This window comes from Aspergillus versicolor (assembly GCF_001890125.1).
Source record: "Aspergillus versicolor CBS 583.65 unplaced genomic scaffold ASPVEscaffold_9, whole genome shotgun sequence".
Lineage (NCBI taxonomy): Eukaryota > Fungi > Ascomycota > Eurotiomycetes > Eurotiales > Aspergillaceae > Aspergillus > Aspergillus versicolor.
In genome coordinates, this window is record NW_024467532.1 from 375,179 (window position 1) to 393,968 (window position 18,790).

The 18,790-nt window shown below is 50.3% G+C and overlaps 10 protein-coding genes across 10 annotated transcripts; 4 read left to right on the plus strand and 6 right to left on the minus strand.

Annotated features, from left to right (window-relative positions):
- Nucleotides 1–13: 13 nt before the first annotated feature.
- Nucleotides 14–1,060, minus strand: ASPVEDRAFT_44995 (ankyrin repeat-containing protein ANK1). The gene is made up of 4 exons (XM_040813181.1): nt 994–1,060; nt 750–870; nt 512–689; nt 14–432 (listed from the first exon to the last, which is right to left on the minus strand). The coding sequence occupies exons 2-4, from the start codon at nt 759–761 to the stop codon at nt 107–109; spliced, it is 516 nt and encodes a 171-aa protein (XP_040671245.1). The 5' UTR covers nt 762–870; nt 994–1,060; the 3' UTR covers nt 14–106.
- Nucleotides 1,061–1,418: 358 nt separating this feature from the next.
- On the plus strand, nt 1,419–1,971 carry ASPVEDRAFT_55368 (DNA-directed RNA polymerase III core subunit RPC11; the record flags this gene model as incomplete). The annotated part of the gene is made up of 4 exons (XM_040815066.1): nt 1,419–1,431; nt 1,486–1,695; nt 1,781–1,875; nt 1,936–1,971. 4 exons carry the CDS (start codon nt 1,419–1,421, stop codon nt 1,969–1,971), a joined length of 354 nt encoding a protein of 117 aa, XP_040671246.1.
- A 1,152-nt stretch (nt 1,972–3,123) lies between these two features.
- Nucleotides 3,124–5,083, plus strand: ASPVEDRAFT_44999 (elongation factor 1-alpha). Its single transcript, XM_040813182.1, has 4 exons — nt 3,124–3,205; nt 3,284–3,354; nt 3,413–3,610; nt 3,667–5,083. The coding sequence occupies exons 1-4, from the start codon at nt 3,201–3,203 to the stop codon at nt 4,740–4,742; spliced, it is 1,350 nt and encodes a 449-aa protein (XP_040671247.1). The 5' UTR covers nt 3,124–3,200; the 3' UTR covers nt 4,743–5,083.
- Nucleotides 5,084–5,143: 60 nt separating this feature from the next.
- ASPVEDRAFT_894330 (uncharacterized protein) lies at nt 5,144–6,363 on the minus strand (the record flags this gene model as incomplete). Its single annotated transcript, XM_040818609.1, has 3 exons — nt 5,144–5,510; nt 5,604–5,860; nt 5,923–6,363. 3 exons carry the CDS (start codon nt 6,361–6,363, stop codon nt 5,144–5,146), a joined length of 1,065 nt encoding a protein of 354 aa, XP_040671248.1.
- A 146-nt stretch (nt 6,364–6,509) lies between these two features.
- ASPVEDRAFT_198662 (uncharacterized protein) lies at nt 6,510–7,413 on the minus strand. Its single transcript, XM_040809259.1, has 2 exons — nt 6,722–7,413; nt 6,510–6,668 (listed from the first exon to the last, which is right to left on the minus strand). Exon 1 carries the CDS (start codon nt 6,967–6,969, stop codon nt 6,748–6,750), a length of 222 nt encoding a protein of 73 aa, XP_040671249.1. The 5' UTR covers nt 6,970–7,413; the 3' UTR covers nt 6,510–6,668; nt 6,722–6,747.
- A 1,179-nt stretch (nt 7,414–8,592) lies between these two features.
- On the minus strand, nt 8,593–10,139 carry ASPVEDRAFT_138703 (fungal specific transcription factor domain-containing protein; the record flags this gene model as incomplete). Its single annotated transcript, XM_040807514.1, has 2 exons — nt 8,593–8,823; nt 8,874–10,139. The coding sequence occupies 2 exons, from the start codon at nt 10,137–10,139 to the stop codon at nt 8,593–8,595; spliced, it is 1,497 nt and encodes a 498-aa protein (XP_040671250.1).
- Nucleotides 10,140–10,618: 479 nt separating this feature from the next.
- Nucleotides 10,619–13,219, minus strand: ASPVEDRAFT_138758 (uncharacterized protein; the record flags this gene model as incomplete). Its single annotated transcript, XM_040807519.1, has 4 exons — nt 10,619–11,694; nt 11,740–11,905; nt 12,176–12,954; nt 13,021–13,219. 4 exons carry the CDS (start codon nt 13,217–13,219, stop codon nt 10,619–10,621), a joined length of 2,220 nt encoding a protein of 739 aa, XP_040671251.1.
- A 199-nt stretch (nt 13,220–13,418) lies between these two features.
- On the minus strand, nt 13,419–15,973 carry ASPVEDRAFT_45005 (uncharacterized protein). Its single transcript, XM_040813184.1, has one exon. It carries the CDS (start codon nt 15,884–15,886, stop codon nt 13,910–13,912), a length of 1,977 nt encoding a protein of 658 aa, XP_040671252.1. The 5' UTR covers nt 15,887–15,973; the 3' UTR covers nt 13,419–13,909.
- ASPVEDRAFT_153700 (uncharacterized protein) lies at nt 15,924–17,068 on the plus strand (the record flags this gene model as incomplete). The annotated part of the gene is made up of 3 exons (XM_040808364.1): nt 15,924–16,347; nt 16,393–16,404; nt 16,479–17,068. Exons 1-3 carry the CDS (start codon nt 16,317–16,319, stop codon nt 17,066–17,068), a joined length of 633 nt encoding a protein of 210 aa, XP_040671253.1. The 5' UTR covers nt 15,924–16,316.
- A 370-nt stretch (nt 17,069–17,438) lies between these two features.
- On the plus strand, nt 17,439–18,788 carry ASPVEDRAFT_45007 (MYG1 family protein). The gene is made up of 2 exons (XM_040813185.1): nt 17,439–17,572; nt 17,635–18,788. Exons 1-2 carry the CDS (start codon nt 17,511–17,513, stop codon nt 18,647–18,649), a joined length of 1,077 nt encoding a protein of 358 aa, XP_040671254.1. The 5' UTR covers nt 17,439–17,510; the 3' UTR covers nt 18,650–18,788.
- The last annotated feature ends 2 nt before the right edge of the window (nt 18,789–18,790 follow it).

Below are 18,790 nucleotides of genomic sequence, written 5' to 3' on the forward strand. Positions count from 1 at the left end.
AAGAATAGAAAAATAAACCAGCTCCAATCATAAGTCATACGTATATGCATATCTATATAATGGCAAAACACAAAAACTTAAAGCCTTAGTCTTTCAACCCACCCTTCTATTCGCTGTCACTGGCACTTCCCTCACTATCATCAGCGATATCCTCGTTCCTCAATCCCTCCGCGAGCACATACTCGGCCTGCTGCAGCGTCGTCTTGATCTCCTGGTTATTGTAGACTAGCTCCGCCGGCTTTTGGCCATGTTTATTCCTTACTCGCGGGTCACACCCTGCCTCGCACATCATCTTGATCATTGCTGTGCCTATCTCGGCGTCTTTCTCGTTCGCGTACCGGACTGCCACATGTAGTGGAGTGTCATTGTCTAGCCGGGTGAGGGGGTCGCATTCGAAGAATTGGATATCGAAGAGGCCGTCCATTGTGTCATCTGCAGCGTGAAGGTAATTCTTGTTAGCCTGAGTTTTCTGAAAGGGAGTTAGAGTAGAGGGAAATGAGACTGGGCGTACAGCTTCCGTATTGCGCGCAGATGTGGAGAGCGTAGTTGCCCATTGCGTCTGTGATGCCGTTGAAGATCTCGGCTACCTCTTCATTTGACTTCCCTTCGAATGAGTCGAGGACTTGTTCTATCAGATGGGGCTGGTCGCGGCGACAGGCTTCGACAATGAGCTCGCGGGGTGAAGCGCCCTAGGATTGAGTCAGCTAACTAGATTGCTGTTGTAGTGGTATGGTAATCTGGCGGTGTACCTCGTCTGACATGATTGCTCACGGGTTAATCCTTGGGTTGCAAAAAGGAAACAGGTGACCGAAGAGCAGGCAGGATGTATGATATTGGATAGAGTTAAGTTTCCGCCCGGTTCGAGATGGCCTGTTATTGCTTTAGGACATGGTCGGTAAGGAAGTGGTATTGAGTGTTGACAAAGGAAACGCCGGGGTGGGTAGCATGTAGCTTCAAAGCCATCTAAACAACAGTAACGAGGGATGAGCATACCTGTATGATTGTTATTGAAGTTCAATCAGCTTGGGAGGTCATCTAATTGTAGGCCTCCTTATTGTTTGGTTGCCCCGCTGGCATGCCGCCCAACCTGCACCGCGGCGGAACAGTCGCCCGGAATATCTATTGTCCATCCCGCTTGACGTCCGAGTCCAATCGGCAAGCATCAAATGACCGGCAGATCTATAAATAATACTTTAAGCCTAAGGCACCCACAGCGGGAGGTCAGTGCTCAGTGGTCACTCGATAGGGCGGTGTAGATAATTTTCTCCCCGCCAACCGCGATAAGGCTTCTCACCCTTGCGGCGTACAGAACATTGCTGGCGGCGTCATTTGTGCTTTGTTGATAGAAGGCTGCAGTGGTGATTACGTGAAAACCTAAACTTTAATCATTTATCCGGCTGTTGATCCCACAGGTCAAGATGCCTCTGACTTGTATGCAACCCCGCATCGAGTTTGATGAGCCTCACTGACAAAGATGCTACCTAGTCTGCCCCAATTGCAGCAATGCGCTGACAATATCACGCGCGGATGCGACGCCAAAATACCCACTAGGAGTGAACCGGTTTGAATGCCGTACCTGCCCCTACCAATATGTCCTCGAGCAGTCCTGGTTCGAAAAGACGCCCATGAAGCAAAAAGAGGTGGAGGCAGTATTTGGAGGCAAGGCCGAATTCGAGAATGCGGATAGGATGGCCAGTAAGTCCAAGACAGAAAACCCCCCTTTTTTCTTTGTTCTGGCGCTGCAATGGGATTGATGGATGCTGATCTTGATGTCTTGCAGCACAATGCCCCGCGGAAGGCTGCGATGGCGACCGTGCGTACTTCTTCCAGCTGCAGATTAGAAGTGCAGACGAACCGATGACTACATTCTTGAAGGTGGGTGCCTGTCTGGACGGATACCTTGCATGTTGCGTCCTGTACTGACGGGGTCGATAGTGTACTACATGTGGTGCTCGGTGGAGAGAAAACTGAGCAGGCGCGCGCTGCCCCGATCGCTATTTAGACGGGTTATTTGAATTTATTTTGATTGGGCTATGCATTGCGTTCAATATTCAAGCGAGGCGAATATGGGATACGAAACGGTTGATGTTTGGTGTTTTGATATGCGGTTCTAGCGCCTTTCTTCATCAGTGCGCGTCACGGAGAGATACCCCTCACTATTGGAGTTAACAGGATTATGCCTAGTCGACTTGGATAGCATCTACAGAGCTTATATTGGTCCTTGAGTTTAAGGAGAGATGAAAATCATGTTCCCGTGGTAGGCTGATATCGTCTAGCTAAAAATGGATGGCTCGGATTTTAGACTTTTTTTTTACTTTGTTCAGTCAAGCATTTTGCGGACGTGCTCGCGGGCACCGAACTGGGCCAAACTCGGGAAAAAGCAAAGAGGCGGCTAATAATGAGGGGCAGCCGACTGAGTCGCACATCCCACCTGGGTTCCTAGGCAACGCAGGAGGGGCGCAAGAACAGGAAAAATTTTCGCACGTTCATATCAAAAATTTTGTGTTAATAAAACATCATCATCGCGGTCTATCTAGCTACGGATGTTGATCTCCATGACGCAGTGGATCGAACAGCGCCACCTGGTTGCTTCATCGTCGTTTGCTCGCGGACAAATAGAAAGGCGGCAACTTGGACAGCGGGGTTGTGCTCGACAGAGAGATAAAGCCGCCATCCCACCACTGCGTTGATGCCCAGCATTTCAGTCCGAGAACCCACCTACAGGCAATAGCAAGGTAGAGAACGAGCAAAACATTTTTTTTTCTTCCGCTAGACCATGAAATTGAGGGAGGAAGTGGAGTAGAACCAAGAAAATCATCGTCGCTGGGTTGTCTTGCCGGCCGGTCTGGTAGCTACAGAGCCCAAAGGAGCGAGAAGAATTTGCAGCGGTAGTGGGGCAGATTACCCCTCCATGACCAATGGCAAAGGCAGCCAGCCAAGGGTTTGAGCCCGCCCGCTTAGTCGTCGTCCTCGCTTGCCCCTCCATAAAAGGATTTCCCCTCCCCCTCCCACAAAATTTTCCTCTCCCTTCCTCTGCTTGTCCGCTTCAGTACGTATATCTTCCCCTTCCTCGCCTCTTCTGTCCTTTTTTCTTCCATCCTCCTTGCTAACTTCTCTGCTCAGCACCTCTACGCATTAATTAGCCGTAGTATCTGAGCATCCTCCTATCTTCATAAAACACACTTCACACAACCTTCAAAATGGGGTAAGTTGCACAAACTCCGCGTCCACCATATCGTCGTCTTGTTGAGCAGCTTCGCTAATCTGGTTTTCTCATCTACAGTAAGGAAGACAAGACTCACATCAACATCGTCGTTATCGGCCACGTCGATTCCGGCAAGTCCACCACTACTGGTAAGACGCCTACTGCCTCCTCGACCGTCCTTGACCCAAGGCTTACATTCTCTTCCAGGTCACTTGATCTACAAGTGCGGTGGTATTGACCAGCGTACCATTGAGAAGTTCGAGAAGGAAGCCGCCGAACTCGGTAAGGGTTCCTTCAAGTACGCTTGGGTTCTTGACAAGCTCAAGTCCGAGCGTGAGCGTGGTATCACCATCGATATCGCTCTCTGGAAGTTCCAGACCCCTAAGTATGAGGTCACCGTCATTGGTATGTTGTCCCTGTTGCTCTTGTGTTACAAAGTTGTGTCTAACATGCAACTGCAGACGCCCCCGGTCACCGTGACTTCATCAAGAACATGATCACTGGTACCTCCCAGGCCGATTGCGCTATTCTCATCATTGCTTCCGGTACTGGTGAATTCGAGGCTGGTATCTCCAAGGATGGCCAGACCCGTGAGCACGCTCTGCTCGCTTTCACCCTCGGTGTCCGTCAGCTCATCGTTGCCCTCAACAAGATGGACACTGCTGGCTGGGCTGAGGCTCGTTACAACGAAATCGTCAAGGAAACTTCCGGTTTCATCAAGAAGGTCGGCTACAACCCCAAGTCGGTTCCCTTCGTCCCCATCTCCGGTTTCAACGGTGACAACATGCTTGAGCCCTCCACCAACTGCCCCTGGTACAAGGGTTGGGAGAAGGAGACCAAGGCTGGCAAGTCCACTGGTAAGACTCTCCTCGAGGCCATCGACGCCATTGAGCCTCCCGTCCGTCCCTCCAACAAGCCCCTCCGTCTTCCTCTCCAGGATGTCTACAAGATCTCTGGTATTGGAACTGTCCCTGTCGGCCGTGTCGAGACCGGTGTCATCACCCCCGGTATGGTCGTCACCTTCGCTCCCGCCAACGTCACCACTGAAGTCAAGTCCGTTGAGATGCACCACCAGCAGCTCAAGGAGGGTGTTCCCGGTGACAACGTTGGTTTCAACGTGAAGAACGTTTCCGTCAAGGAAGTCCGCCGTGGTAACGTCGCTGGTGACTCCAAGAACGACCCCCCTGCCGGTGCTGCCTCTTTCACCGCCCAGGTCATCGTCCTCAACCACCCCGGTCAGGTCGGCGCTGGTTACGCTCCCGTCCTCGACTGCCACACCGCTCACATTGCCTGCAAGTTCGCTGAGCTCCAGGAGAAGATCGACCGCCGTACCGGAAAGTCTGTCGAATCCGCCCCCAAGTTCATCAAGTCTGGTGACGCCGCTATCGTCAAGATGATTCCCTCCAAGCCCATGTGTGTCGAGTCTTTCACCGACTACCCTCCTCTCGGCCGTTTCGCCGTCCGTGATGTAAGTTCTTTCCCCACCTCTTCTGTCTCCAAGTCACGTGTCAAGTCTTGGCACCCGCCCATCACATGACCCCTTCCCGAACCCAACCCTAACCCCGCCACACCCTTCATACAACCTCCCCCAGCCTCTCCCATCAACCCCCAACGTCCCTGAGTGTTCTAAATGCTGATAAACGTCAAAAAAAAGATGAGACAAACCGTCGCAGTCGGCGTTGTTAAAAGCGTTGAGAAATCGGCTGGTGGCGCTGGTAAGGTCACCAAGGCTGCCCAGAAGGCTGGCAAGAAATAAGCGGTTAATTCATTTTCTATGCCGTTATGACTTCCAAAAAGCCTTTATGAATGAAAGAAATGGAATTAGACTTGTTATGTAGTTGATTCTACAATGGAATATGGTTCCTGAATTTAATAAAACCTTGCTTCGTATCGTAAGATCAAACCCTTATATTAGTTTACTGAGGTTATATGGATAATCTAAAGACCATTGGAACCACGCGATTCCCCGACCATGTCCATGTCCAAATCCTTTCCAATGATTTCGCTTTTGGTGACCCGGTCAGAGCTTCCACTGGCGAAGAGCCTTGTCATTTTCTCTATCCATCTGACATATGTAGCATGTTGCCGTTTGGCCCTGAGTCGCTTTGTGATCATGGCTGGATCCTCGATACGAGTAAATGTTTTTAGTTGTATTTGAGATAATGCTGTAATCTCGATTTGGTCAATATTAGGATCTGTAATAGTTTGGATATTGTCGATATCATGAAGGTTATCAGCATCCTTAATCTCATCAGGATTGTCGGAATCTTTAACTTTGCAGGTTGCAGGGTCATCTTTAGCATTACTGTTATATCTAATTAGCAGTGCATCTTTAAAGATAGTTTGTTCATCATCATTATTGTTACCATGAACAACTTCTATTAGTAAAGGTACTTACCTGATAACCGTTTCATCCATATTATCTGTGACCAACTTCATGTACTTGAACATGGTGTCAATCAAGTGTTGGCCCTTGATAGTGATGTTTTTCAAGCCACGGACACCTTCAAGTAAACAGAAATGACTGCAGGCCCCATGCCATGAAAAGACCTTGCGGGAATCTCCATATACTGTTTGGTGAAGGCTCTTATCCTTGATATGATCAGAGTATGCACCAAATATATCTGCATATACCGCCTCTGCAACAATACTCATCTGTCGAATTGTGATGAATTCTTTGTGATTATGTCCAGAAGTTGGGATGCTGAATAGGACACCGAGTTTGCTAGTCCGTTTAATGTCTCCATGAACAAGATAGGAATTGAATGACTTTTGCTCCTGCTTGGATGGGTTGTCATGTGTATATCTTCGGGTTGATAATCCTCCATTTCTGTTTGTTGCGGATCCAATATATATAAAGTGAGACTTGTCCAGTCGAGGGCTACAAGATCTTGGAAAGACGGGTGGTCATCTCTGTCGAGCAACTCGCGAATATTGTCTGGAGTATAAATGTGGAGGGTATTGAGGATAAAGTCTTTCTGTCTGACGAAATGGTGCATCACTTGACGACGTTTGTCGCTCGCTGATGTGTTCGAAAGGTGTTTTGATTCGATGAGCGAATTTTGGATAAGCGCTTCGAATGTAGCCTCCTCTTCGACTTTCTGGGTGTTCCATCTATTGAGACACACATTCACAGACACTGCTATTCTCGCTCCCATTTTTGGAGAATGACAAGGTGAAATCATTGGAAAGGGAGCAAGGCTTAGTTAGTTTTGTAGGCATAAAGCCATCAATTGAATTTATTAGCACTTGTGAACGATGAGACAAGAACCTCTACGAGTACACATAACACAAGCATTGTAAGGTGAATTATTGATTGAAACGTAATTATTTCGATTTTATATTTTATATACACCGAATACGCCTCCAAATAAGACTCTCTTTCAGTCCGACAAAACACAGTCACCAAAGAGCTATTAGATCAAACTTTGGCAAGACGTGGAATCGTATATGAACCGGCAATCTACCAAGGCAAAAATCAAAAACCATTCACCCTAAAGAATGACACAGACATACCTCAAGCACGGCCCATTCATAAGCCTCTAAGGCTCACAGCGAGGCGACAGCTCACCAGCCGGCCAGATGCAGAATTTTTCCCCGCAAGTGGCAGCAACCTGCCAGGTTGCGCCGTTGCATACAGCGATGCTGTGGTATGTGTCTGCACAGTCGTATGAGTTACCAGAGCACTGGCCACCAATCGAGGCATAGGCTGCAGAGAGAGCAGGGAGGGAGGCGAGGACGGGGATGATGCTGAAGATCTTCATGGTGATGTAGAGCTGAGTAGTTTTGAATTGGATTATTGAATTGGATTGGATTGATGGAGCTGTGTTTCTATTCCCACAAGTTTGAGTGGGAAAGGACGCCTTTATATAGCTTTTACTTCCGGCCCTTCTCCTTCTGCATAGCCCTTCGACCTCTGTTGCTGCGGTATTCAGCTGAGCCTTGCACCTGAGTAGCGTCCAGCCCTCAATGGCTGGATCGTATCGTTTATCCCCGGACCAAGGCCGAGCCGATACCTAGATTGAACTATTTCTTCTGCACTCCAAGCTTCTGCGTCCATGTGGAGATGGGGCTGAGTGGCCGCAGCCACTCATCGTGTGGTGAGACAAGCCTTGCCCTAATCCCTGTCAGTCGTCGGGCTTCAGGCCTCCCGCGGTCTATTAGGCGTTAGGCGTTTGTGCAGAACATCTGACTGGAACGGATCGTTGACAGCCTGCAGCGAGTTGAATTATTGAACTGGCCCCTTAAAAATCTCACGACCGTGGTCGAGAACGGTGAATAATTCTGGAATTGTCTCGGTTTTGTTGGTGGGACTTCAGCCGTAAATCCACCCCGCCAGGCTCGAGTTGGCATTCGTGCCGGTGTCTAAGCCGGACTTTGGGATCTATTCGGATAGCCGCTGTTCTTGCAGACTGGCAGTCCAATCTATCGAGTTTGGAGAGCCGTTGGTGTCATATTTTAGTCCGGCCATATCGTCGTCACCTTTTCTGCCCCGTCAGCATTCCCATTTGGCTCTCCAATACGCATACGGACTGAATGCTCGTGGTTAGCGTATCAATCTGACTTCCGCCGCGGACGTATTTAGCTACATACTATAAGATCGGCAAATAACTTGCCGAAAATGAGGCTTATCACTCTGAACCGTGCATGAAGCAAAGAGTAAATCAGCGAGTAGATTTCCTTCACTACCAGCCATCGAATATTGTGCACTTATTGAAGGCTAGAATTGGGAAGAGTATTCTGTGCCAGGACAACATTACAATCTTGAAATCGCGAGTCAACGGCTTGTGCCTTGCAGATGTGCATGCAAAGCTGCAACATCGGCGACCATGACCGTCACCAACATTGCAAGATTCCTCACTCTAAAATCTGACTGTACGGTAGGGGGGCTGAGTACGCTGTACCGGGTGTTTTCGACTTACCCGACACTCATTCATATCTGTAGTTTGCTCTTGGTTCCTCGCTTCTTTAATCTAACCCCGCAGCATATCAACGGCGAGGCACATAAACCAGACACGGCGGAGTGCTGGAATGTCCCTCAGCCATGTTATAGGTCGGATACTATATCCTGAGTCTTAGGGTTGATTCATCACGTGGACTGCAGTCTGCTGTAAGAAGATAGGAGCGTCCTGGCAGCTGTTCCGTTGAGTTGACTGATGTTTAAAGATATCATAAGATGAACTTTGCTCTGGCAAGGAGTATGGTAGCGTTTTGAGTCTACTTTATTCCCGAGCCTATCCAGTCGATAGCCTTCATGTCAAGGAGGTTAATTATTAAATTAAACTATGATTAAGTTGGATCCAACCCGATGGATCCAACCCGAGAATAGCCGCCCTTATCTAGCGGCCGGTGGATGCTATAACTCCATGGTAACTTCTCAAAAACCGTTAATAATAAGATTGATCCAAATCAATATCCCAAGCCGATGTCTCCGAAAAATGCAGTCCTGATGTATCAGCTGTCCCGGGAAGAGGCTCTGCTACCAGTTCCTGATCAATCATTACCAAGAGAGCCTGCTCCGTAGCAGGATCGGTGTCATCTTCTGCTATTGAGGTCGGGTTCAGGGAGAATGCAAATCGCCGAGCGTGGTGCTCATGGAAGTCACGAAGGTGAGCTGTCTGTTCAAACGTTTAGTATTTGTCTATCAACTAAAGTAGGCTAAACATACCGTGTTAACAGCGTGCGGCCAGACCTCTCCAAGTTGTTCAAGAAGTTCGAGACTCCTGTCGAGATATCGTGAGGACCCCGATCCCTTCATAGGACGCGCTATTGATGCTTCAAAGTGTGATGTCACAGACACTACGCTTCCAGCTACAGCAATCCAGTACGGGAAAACAGATGACTGGCTTGTGACGGCTCCAGACTTGCAAGCGTCACTTATGAGATCCAAGAATTGCCGGGCATGATCGTTGGCAGTGCACAACAGACCCAAAATAAAACTAGAGCACGCAGAATTTGATCGGAACGGCTTCAACCGCTGTCGCGCAAGGAATGGGTGGTTTAACAAACAATGGCATAGATGGAATAGCATGTGTGTGACGATGATATATCCGGCTTCTGATCGTGGGAGGCCGTCGATATCGCTGCGCAATCTTCCAACGGATACGATTTCAAAGTAGGCTGCCGCGCGGGACAGCAGCGAGGTCAGGTTGGAGAATTCGGAATTTGCATCCCAAAGGGGGACATGTTCTTGATATTCTTCGCAGCGGACATACCGCACGCAGCGACCAAAGACGGAAATCATGAGCATGGCGATACAACAAGCATTCGGGCTTTGATAATCCTGGAAATCCCAAGATTTAAGCTCGTCAAGAGTGACCATGTTCTGCCACTCTCCTGCGCGAAACGTATCTTCGTCGGCAGGAAGCTGTAGCGTGCATTCATCGTCTTCCAAGCTCGGGAGTGGTCGCGACTTGCCACAAGAAAAAAGTTTGTCTATGAAATACACGCACCAGAAAACACGGCGCTGCTCTTCTTGCTCCTCGAATGGCAGCGAGCTAGAAGGCTCAATCATCAATCGCGAAGCTTGGCAAATGCGAGTGAGGAGGCCGGTTTTCACGAGCGCAGACCCCACTCGGCCAGCGGCATAGTCTAGCATGACGTGAAGATGCACCGTCTGCGCAACCTCAATGCCGGGGTTCTCGATGGGCGAGTGTTCATTTGCCGTGAGATGCTCTGCCGAAACTAGCGTCCATGACTCCTTCGCGTATGCTTCAGCGGCCTCATTCCTTGTTCGTGCGTAATAAGGATCTGACGAAAAGGGAACTGCAGAGGCGAGCACAGCCAGGAGCAAGTGGGTTGGTACTGTTCCCTCCTCGAACTTCCTTCTGAACGATGTCTCATGCAGAGTACTCGACGAAAGATCGTGCGCCTGAAGGAAAAAGGTGTCGACTGTGGATTGCAAGACTGAGGGAGGCGGAAGAGAGGGGTCCATGGTCAGAACATTGGATGAAAGATCGAAGCAGAAACAGACAGGAAAGAAAAGGACGGCAGCGGAGCTTTAACCAGCAAGAAATGCTCACTTCGCGAAACACCAAGTGATGTGTAGATTCCCCGATACGGGGGAGCCGCCACCGATACGGAGTGCTTTCCATGGATTGGACGCCATGAGCCCCCCGTATTTCACACAAAGAACGTTGAAAGCATAATCGGCTGATCAATGGAGAGCTCGAGCGCGGGTCCAGCTGCTGATTTGCGGCAGTCGAGTCCGTTCTTTGTGAGGGGCCGAGTCCAGACATTCCTTTGTCCGCGGAAGAATGGCCTCAGCTCTTGGTGGCGCGTACTTTTGTCGGGAGCTTTATCTGGACTCAACTGCGTAATTGGATTGCATCCTGAGGTCATTGCACCGAACATCTCCGATTTATTTACATCACTATATACATGCTATATACAAGGCTGGTTCTGCACCAACCCCTACCAAACAATCTCCTTCCCATTCAGCCCTTCCACAGCTGGAATCAACGGCTTCAGCGCAACGCCATAATCCCCCGCATTCGGCGTCCTCAGGAGCGTATGAATATGAAATTTCCTCGGCTCTTCATTTGTCAAAAACACACCCGAGTGGTGGTCAAACTCGACGAGAACCACCGGGCTCTGAATCCGGAAGTAGAACGGGTCGGTGTCTGCAAACCCTCCAATCCAGGAGAAGTATGTCTCGGATTCATACCTTTGGACTTGGCTGATTTTGAGCGCTCGTGAGTACGCAGGAAGATAGAGCAGGTATTGCTCCAAGATCCCGTAGAGCGTCGACTTTTGTTCCGCGGTGAAGAGCGACACAGGGACACCCTCGTTGGGAACGATGCGGTTGTCGCGGTACGCACCGCAGAGGTGTCGCTGGTCGTCGCGGTTCCAACGACCCGGCGGCATGGCCGGGTCTTTCATCTGAGTGTACGTTTGCGCTTTTGATTGTAGATGGTTGGGGAGTGATTGCATGAGTTTGAGACCGAGGGCTTCCTCAATGTGGAGGATGCGCGTGCCTCTGTAGGGGCCCGAGTCAATTTCATTCGGCTCGGCACCTGTGAACCACGGGGAGGCGATAATTTGGTTCTTGTAGAGGAAGATATTGAGGCAGAGGTGGTGGCCGTAGAAAGACCAACCCCAGGGTCTTGTGGTGGAGGGATTGCCGAAGAGGACGAAGTTGTAGGAAAACTCATTCATGACGCGCGGAGACTCGACGAGTTCGCCGAGGAAGTGGTTTATTCGCATCGCTTTAAGCGCCTTGTCGTAGCCTTCTGGGGAGAGGGTGGATTGGAGGATGGCGAGAATGGCGGAGCGTATTGAGCTATTGACTTCGTCCAGGCGAAGGCCCTTGTCGCTGAGAAGGAACTCCGGGTTCGACCATGTCCGCCATTCTGGTGAATCGATATGGTAGCAGAGCTTCTGCTTTTGATCGTTGCTGAGAAGCGAGAAGAGATGTGTTGTTGCGGCGACGATGTTGTCGATAGGGATTTGTTCGTCTTGAAGCTCGAATAGATTTGGGCGGACGTTTCCTGAAATTGTCAGCTCATGTTCACACTAAAATTGTTTTCTATTACCATCAATTGTTACACCCTTGAAAGGCTCCTGGAGCAGGTCCCTCCAGTGCATATAAAGGGCATGCAGCCATGGGGGAATCCGGCCGGTCTTGAAGGCTTCTGCGTATTCGTGCGCATCCTGAGTGCGCATCACCTGAAAGCGGGGAATGCTTAGATCGGGAAGATACTCTCGATACGACATTTTGAATATTTAGAGAACTGATACTCAGCTGATGAAGGGAAGTTGGGGGAAGTCCGGAGTGGTTTTATAGAACGGGCGACAGTTCTCCCCACAATCCCCACGTGGAGAGCGGCAAACGGAATATCCGACTTGGAGTGAGATTATCAGGTTATACTGTTATATACCAACATTGCCACTATATACTAGGCTATATCTTTAATTATGCTTAGCGATTTCGCGCTCCGTCCACTCCCAAAGCGACTTGGCCATCTCCACATCCCCCTCGTACTGTGATACCCCCTTCGCTGCGATCGGAACATAGTATCCGCCATTGACCAAATTCTCCCTTGGTGCACTTGCAGCCCAGATCTGCGTCAAAGCTCCTGTACGAGGACTACGAAGAAATATCGACATTAGAGCAACACTGAGGTTGTAAAGAGGGCCAGCCTGTTTAGAGTGCTGATATAGATCGGTCCCCACTGTCCCAGGATGGACGGAGACGGACATAATCTCCGGGTACCGCCGAGCCAACTCCGCAGCAAAGAGCGCGTTTGCTGCCTTGGACGCACCATACCGCGTTGACCAGCCGTGAGCCATCAGGCCAGAAGTTGAGGTTATAACATCGTATGATGGCGCGCTGTTCCCTGCTAGCGAGCCTAGCGTGATCACTCGGACATCCGGGGAGCGGGACAGCGTGTGTTGGAGAGTGGGGAGGAGCAGCTTGGTGAGGAGAAAGTGGCCAATGTGGTTCGTCCCGATATGGATCTCGTAGCCCTCTTCCGTGAGAGATGGCGGATTCCCCATTGTACCGGCATTGAGAATCAGAGTATCTAGGCGATCGCACTCGGAGTGGAATTGTTCTGCAGCCGCGCGGATGGACGCGAAGGACGCGAGGTCCAAGGGTATGTGTCGAATGTCTGCGGGGGAGGGGAGGGCTTCCTGGATCGAGGTGATTGCATCTTGGGCCTTAGTCGCGGTTCGTGCGGCGAGGTATATACGTTCTGGGCGATGCCGCGCCAGTTGGAGGACTGTTTCTTTTCCGAGGCCAGTGTTTCCTAGAGTTGGGGGAAATGATGGTTAGGCGATGTGGGGGAGGCTCTTTTCCGGTTTGGACGACTGACCTCCGGTGACAAAGATGATCTTTCCTGATTGATCGGGAGTATCACGCTCTGGATCGAAGGATGGCCCTAGAAGACCACCCGTGAGCTCGTTGAGCGAGGGGCCAACGCTGTGGTGAAAGTCCAAGGGGTGCCGAATCGCGTGCGAAGCGAGGGCGCCGAGCCCGACGACATCTTGGAAGCACTGGATAGGGTGAGACATTATAAGTGACCAAAAATAGACAATAATGATAAATATGAGGATAAGGATAGTATTCCAACGTCTCCTATGGAAACGGTGGTGTTGAGGAGGCCATGTTTCAATGGCGAGAGAAGTTATGTCGATCCGCGGTTACGATGGGATCACGCTCACCACCAAACTATACTGTAGAGCTACGTGAATTCTGGCCACAACTCTAACTGCCAAACTGTGTCCTGTATTCTATAGCTTCTAGATACAGCTTAAAGTCTATATAAGGCGCTATACAATGATGAATATGGTGGAGGGTGTCTCGCCCAACATCCCACCATCTATCTAAAATGTCTTCGTCGCGATATATTTGACCTTCCCCTGCCCGCGACATGGCCTTCACGCAGTCATATCCTGTTTTATTGCCTCTTCAGCCATGTCTCGAAGCGCCAAGAGCTGCATTTCCCAAGTCTCCCGCGGCGCATAGTAGACCCCCGACTTCCAGCTATACGATGAGATGAAAAAGCTGCTTGTTCAATGTGAAAGTGCAAATTGCGCTTTCGCAGCGAAAATTTCAAATTGCCCGTAAAAGGTTCAAGCGTGGATCTCCCTGAAATCCCGTGGGCACATGCGGATCGCGGGTTTTCTGATCTCTTTGGCTGACCAACGCATCAGCCTTGGGCCCAAAGCGATTAGCCATGAGTTGTTGTTTTGCCTAGATCGTCATCCTGCCAGTGGAAAACTATGCCAGTCGTCCATCCAATTCCCTGTATTTGACGGCCAAAGCTCTCGAAAGACCTCTTCGTATTCGCGTAACTGAGTGGACTTGTTGACTTGCATTCTTCGCTTTCGATTCTTTGCTCCCAGCTCTTGCACAATGACTTTGTCTTCCTCAGGACACATCATAGATACTCTAGAGCACTTCCATTTCCGTTTCATAACTTGACAAATGTCCAAAAAACTCTCTGGGACATCCGTCCCTAAACTAAGCCTTAGGCTTTCTATGGGAGACCCCTTGGCAATCAAAGAGAATATTCCCCCAGCTAATTGGCGATCGAGCGCCATGTTGATAAGGATGTCCCGGTTATAGCGGCTTTCCACTTGCCAAGGGTATGCCCGATTTGCGAATTTCATTGCATTATACACATCCAGTCGGAGCGATAACTGCCGGAGTTGCGGTAGCTCTCCAAGTGCCTTATATATTGCCTGCTCTTCGTGGTCACCCGCGCTTCGCTGCATTTGGAGTCTCAGATCATAAAGCTTCGTGCAGTGTTGTTTTATTTCCCTAATTTGAGTGGGCGTGATGACGAACCGCGCGACTAGCCGGTCCTCTGATGGATACAGAGAAAGCGTCCGCAGTGATTTGCCGTGGTGGTCGAGGATGGCTTTGAACGACTTCTTTAGGAATGGACCGGACATATGGATAGCCTCAAGCGGCCGAAGACTAGCAATGAAGGCGCCCGCGGCTCGATCCAAGGGGGAAACGTCATATTCGTTTCTGAAATTAAATATACCCAATGTTAGTCTTTTCAAAGCAGTAAACTCGCAGTTTGCGGCTTTTTGAAGCATGTCTTTGCGGACCCTCCAAAGCTGTAGGCTACGAAGGCGTGAGAAATTGACCGTCTTTTCCCACAATTCCAAGCGAGCCAAATTGGCGGGATCCAAGCTTAGGCCCTCAAGCTGTCCATATCCTTCCAAGCCCTGATCGCGGATATCTTGAAGTAGGCGCTTTCGGGGAAGTAAGCCTTCTTTTGACAAACCTCGAGTCATCGGCCGGTACTTGAACCCGGGCCCGCTGTCAATTACATACAAATACTTCAAACTCGGCGTGAGGCCTCGAGCCATCAATCGTGCTGCTTCCTCGTTATGTTTCCGATAGTCGTCATCGTATGCGACGGGTACAACAGCAGTAGACAGGCTGGAAGACCTCATAAGACTGTAGTCGTACTCATCAACGTAGTCGTCTTCGTCTTCGTCTTCCACATCATATTCGTCTTGTTCTTCCTGTTCTTCCTGTTCTTCCTCCGTCAAAAATGGCGGGTCGAGAGCTTTAATATGAAGACGGCATCGGGGGATGTGGAGATGCAGGGCCTTCAAAAGACACTCTGGCAGACGTCGCTCACACGCATAAGCCAGGTCCTTGAGGCCGGTCAACTTGGCCAATAACCTAGCCAGTGGCATCCAAGCGGCCTCATTTTGATCCTCTTGTACACCGAGGTGATAGAAAGGGCCTCGGAGGATATGGTCATATCGTTCTCCCGGATTCGTAAATTCATCTTCAGAGTCCTGTTCTGCGTATGAATTCTCCAGAAGAGCGGCCGGTGCAGATGTCTTCGCGTTCTCCCAAAACGGAGCAACTCGGCCTTCAACGCTAAGATGTCGCACAGAGCCAAGTGCAGAGTTCCTTGCTAGAATTTTGTGCCATGTCTTGACGTCGTCCTCGAGGCCTTGACGCGTTTTGACCCTTAGGCGGATTTGTTGGAAGCGCGTCTTGTTTGATGCCGATTGGCATTGTTTGTTTGTTTGAGAAAATGCGTAGATGCTAGGTTTGTATTCCACCGCGACATAATCACATATTAGACTGAGAGTCTCCAAGGGGAGCGTGTTGAGTGTGGTGGTGGACATGTTGGGAGAGGCAGTGTCGGTTGTTGACGATGACGTTGCGGCATGCTCACGGTCATCATCAAACCCCGCAGGCATTCACTGCGTTTCGCATCGTCGCATCTTATCACCAACCCAATGTGTCAAAACATGCCAGTCAGGAGAACAGGACTCTGAATCTGAGCTGGTGCAGGATGTCAAGTAGGACAGATCCGATCGCCGCCAGTCTAGACCACAGCGAGCTTCCTCGGCACCGGCCCGACTCCTCCACTATGACCTAGCAACCGTGGTGTGGATGCACCGCATCCAAGATCATGGCATTCTTCATCGAATTTCTTTATGTCTCGGTGGCATTCGTCAATGGCTGGGCTATCCGGATGATCCGGGTTTGAGGGGATCCGGTGTTTTCACTCGCTGCTTTTTACCGTGACACCATACACACGTTTCCCAGGACATATATATATCCCCTTCTTTGGGGGTTTGGAGTTTCGACAAATTCGGTGCAGTTTTAGTCTAAATTATATCGGAAATGGCTTCCGCAATTGTAACTGGTGATACAGGTATTTCTACTTTCTTTCACATTAGATTCCTGCTAATCGTCGCAGGCATCACTGGTAGTGCGATTGTACATCCGAACTGCCCTTCCCGGGCTGCAAAGCAAATTTCTTTGCCTTTAATACATGGACCTCAGCAAACTTGCACGCACAAGTCTGCCTCTGGGCCGCAGCGACCCCCAAGGCCGGGAATAATATTTTCAACGTGACGAACGGCGACACAGAATCATGGCAGAATCTCTGGCCACGTCTTGCAGCCCGTTTTGGATGCAGAACCCCCAACCCTATGTTCCCGAACGGCGGAGCGGCGGATACAAAGGGGTATAAAGACTACGAATCATCTATCGCCAGGATGCCAAACAAGCACCCCCTATCCGCCCGCGCAGCAAATATCGGCGTATCGTCCGACCCATCAAAAGAAGATTCGCCCACGCTATTTTCCCAAATTGACCCGCAGAAATGTTCTGCGTGGGCTGACGTGAATAATGCTTGGGGGAAGGTTCGCGATAAGTACGGTCTTGACCAGACGACATGGGACAAGGACACCTGTGACTTTATTGCCTTTGCACTTGGGAGAGACTGGAGTTGTGTGGGAAGTATGAGCAAGGCCAGAAAGCTTTGTTGGAACGGATACGCGGATACTTGGGATGAATTGGTCGAGGTGTTTGAAGCCTTGGAGAAAGAAGACATTCTGCCGCCTGCTGAGCGATTGAAGGCTGATTTTTAAGATGCGGAAAATGTTCAACTGAAATTTATTCATGTAGATGTTGCAAGCAAATAGCCATTTGACGCACAATGTCTTGAATACGGACGGCTCCATCATGACTGTGTATCATTCGGAGTATCAGTCTCCGGGATCATTTATTCATAATATGTACTATTCATGACGACTTGCGCAATTTCGAGTATAATGTCATTTAAATATGAGTAAGGTGAATGATATTCCCAATGCCTGTCAAGATGTATTGGAAGGTCTTCCTTGTATACTGCCCTATTCGCCAATCAGCGAGCGGCGTTTCCAAGCAGATCGATCTGACTCTGACTGCAAACAGAGCAAACATCCCCACAAGCTCAAAATTCCACGATCAACCCAGCAACTCTGCTGCCACAACACAGAGACAGCAAGGTAGATTCCTCTCGTCTCTTGTATGTTCCGACAATTTCTCAAAATGGCCTCCGAATCCGTCAGCAAGAAGCCTCGCATTGACTCCCCGTCCATTGGGACTCACAAGTACATCTCCCTGCCTCCCCCTCTTCACCCCACCGCCCACCGACACTAACTGATCGATATAGCGGCCACTTCCATGCTGATGAAGCTCTCGCCGTCTACCTCCTCCGTCTCCTCCCCGCCTACTCCCAGTCACCCCTAATTCGCACCCGCGACCCCGCCCTCCTCGCTACCTGCCACACAGTCGTCGACGTCGGCGGTGAATACGACGTCTCCGCAAACCGTTACGACCACCACCAGCGCACCTTCAACACCACGTTCCCAGGGTACAAGACGAAGCTCTCCTCCGCGGGCCTGGTGTACATGCACTTCGGGCAAAACATCATCGCCAACCACGCCTCCCTCCCGGCCGAGCACAGCAACGTAAACCTGATCTTCAACAAGCTGTACGCGGACTTCATCGAAGCAATTGACGCCAACGATAACGGTATCGCGGCGTACGACCCCGAGAGTATTTCGCAGGCCGGCATCGAGAAGAAATTCAAGGATGGCGGCGTCACGATCGCAAGCATTGTCAATGACATGAACTACCCCACGCCCGAGGACGAGGCCGCGCAACTCGACGAGGACGGTCTGTTTATCCAGGCGAGCCAGTTCGTGGGCTCGGTGTTCTCTCGCAAACTCCGCGGGGCCGTGTCGTCCTGGTTACCTGCCCGCGAAACGGTGAAGAGCGCCTACGAGAGCCGCAAGGATGTTCACGGTAGCGGAAAGATCATGGTTCTCCCGCAGGGCGGGGTTCCGTGGAAGGAGCATTTGTACAACTTCGAAAAGGAGGCGAAGGCTGCCGGTGCTGGAGAGGAGGCCGAAGTGGCTTACGTTCTCTACCCTGAGAGTGCTACGGAGGGTTCTAAATGGCGTGTCCAGGCTGTCTCTGTAAACGAGGGAAGCTTTGTCTCGAGGAAGCCCCTGCCCGAGAAGTGGCGTGGGGTTCGGGATGCGGATCTGGATGGTGTTCTTGCTGCTGAGGGTGGTGAGCCTGCTATCCCCGAGGGAGCGGTCTTTGTCCACGCGAGCGGGTTCATTGGTGGGCACAAGACACGCGAGGGAGCGTATGCTATGGCTGTCAAGGGTTTGCAGTAATCGTTGCATAAAAGTTTCTTTTTTTCAATCTAACTAGCTAGACTAGCTAGACCAGGATAAGAAAATCTAATCGGCATAGAACAGAGTAAACCGTGCCAATCTTCTATATACATGAATAATTTCAATATACGCATCTACTGG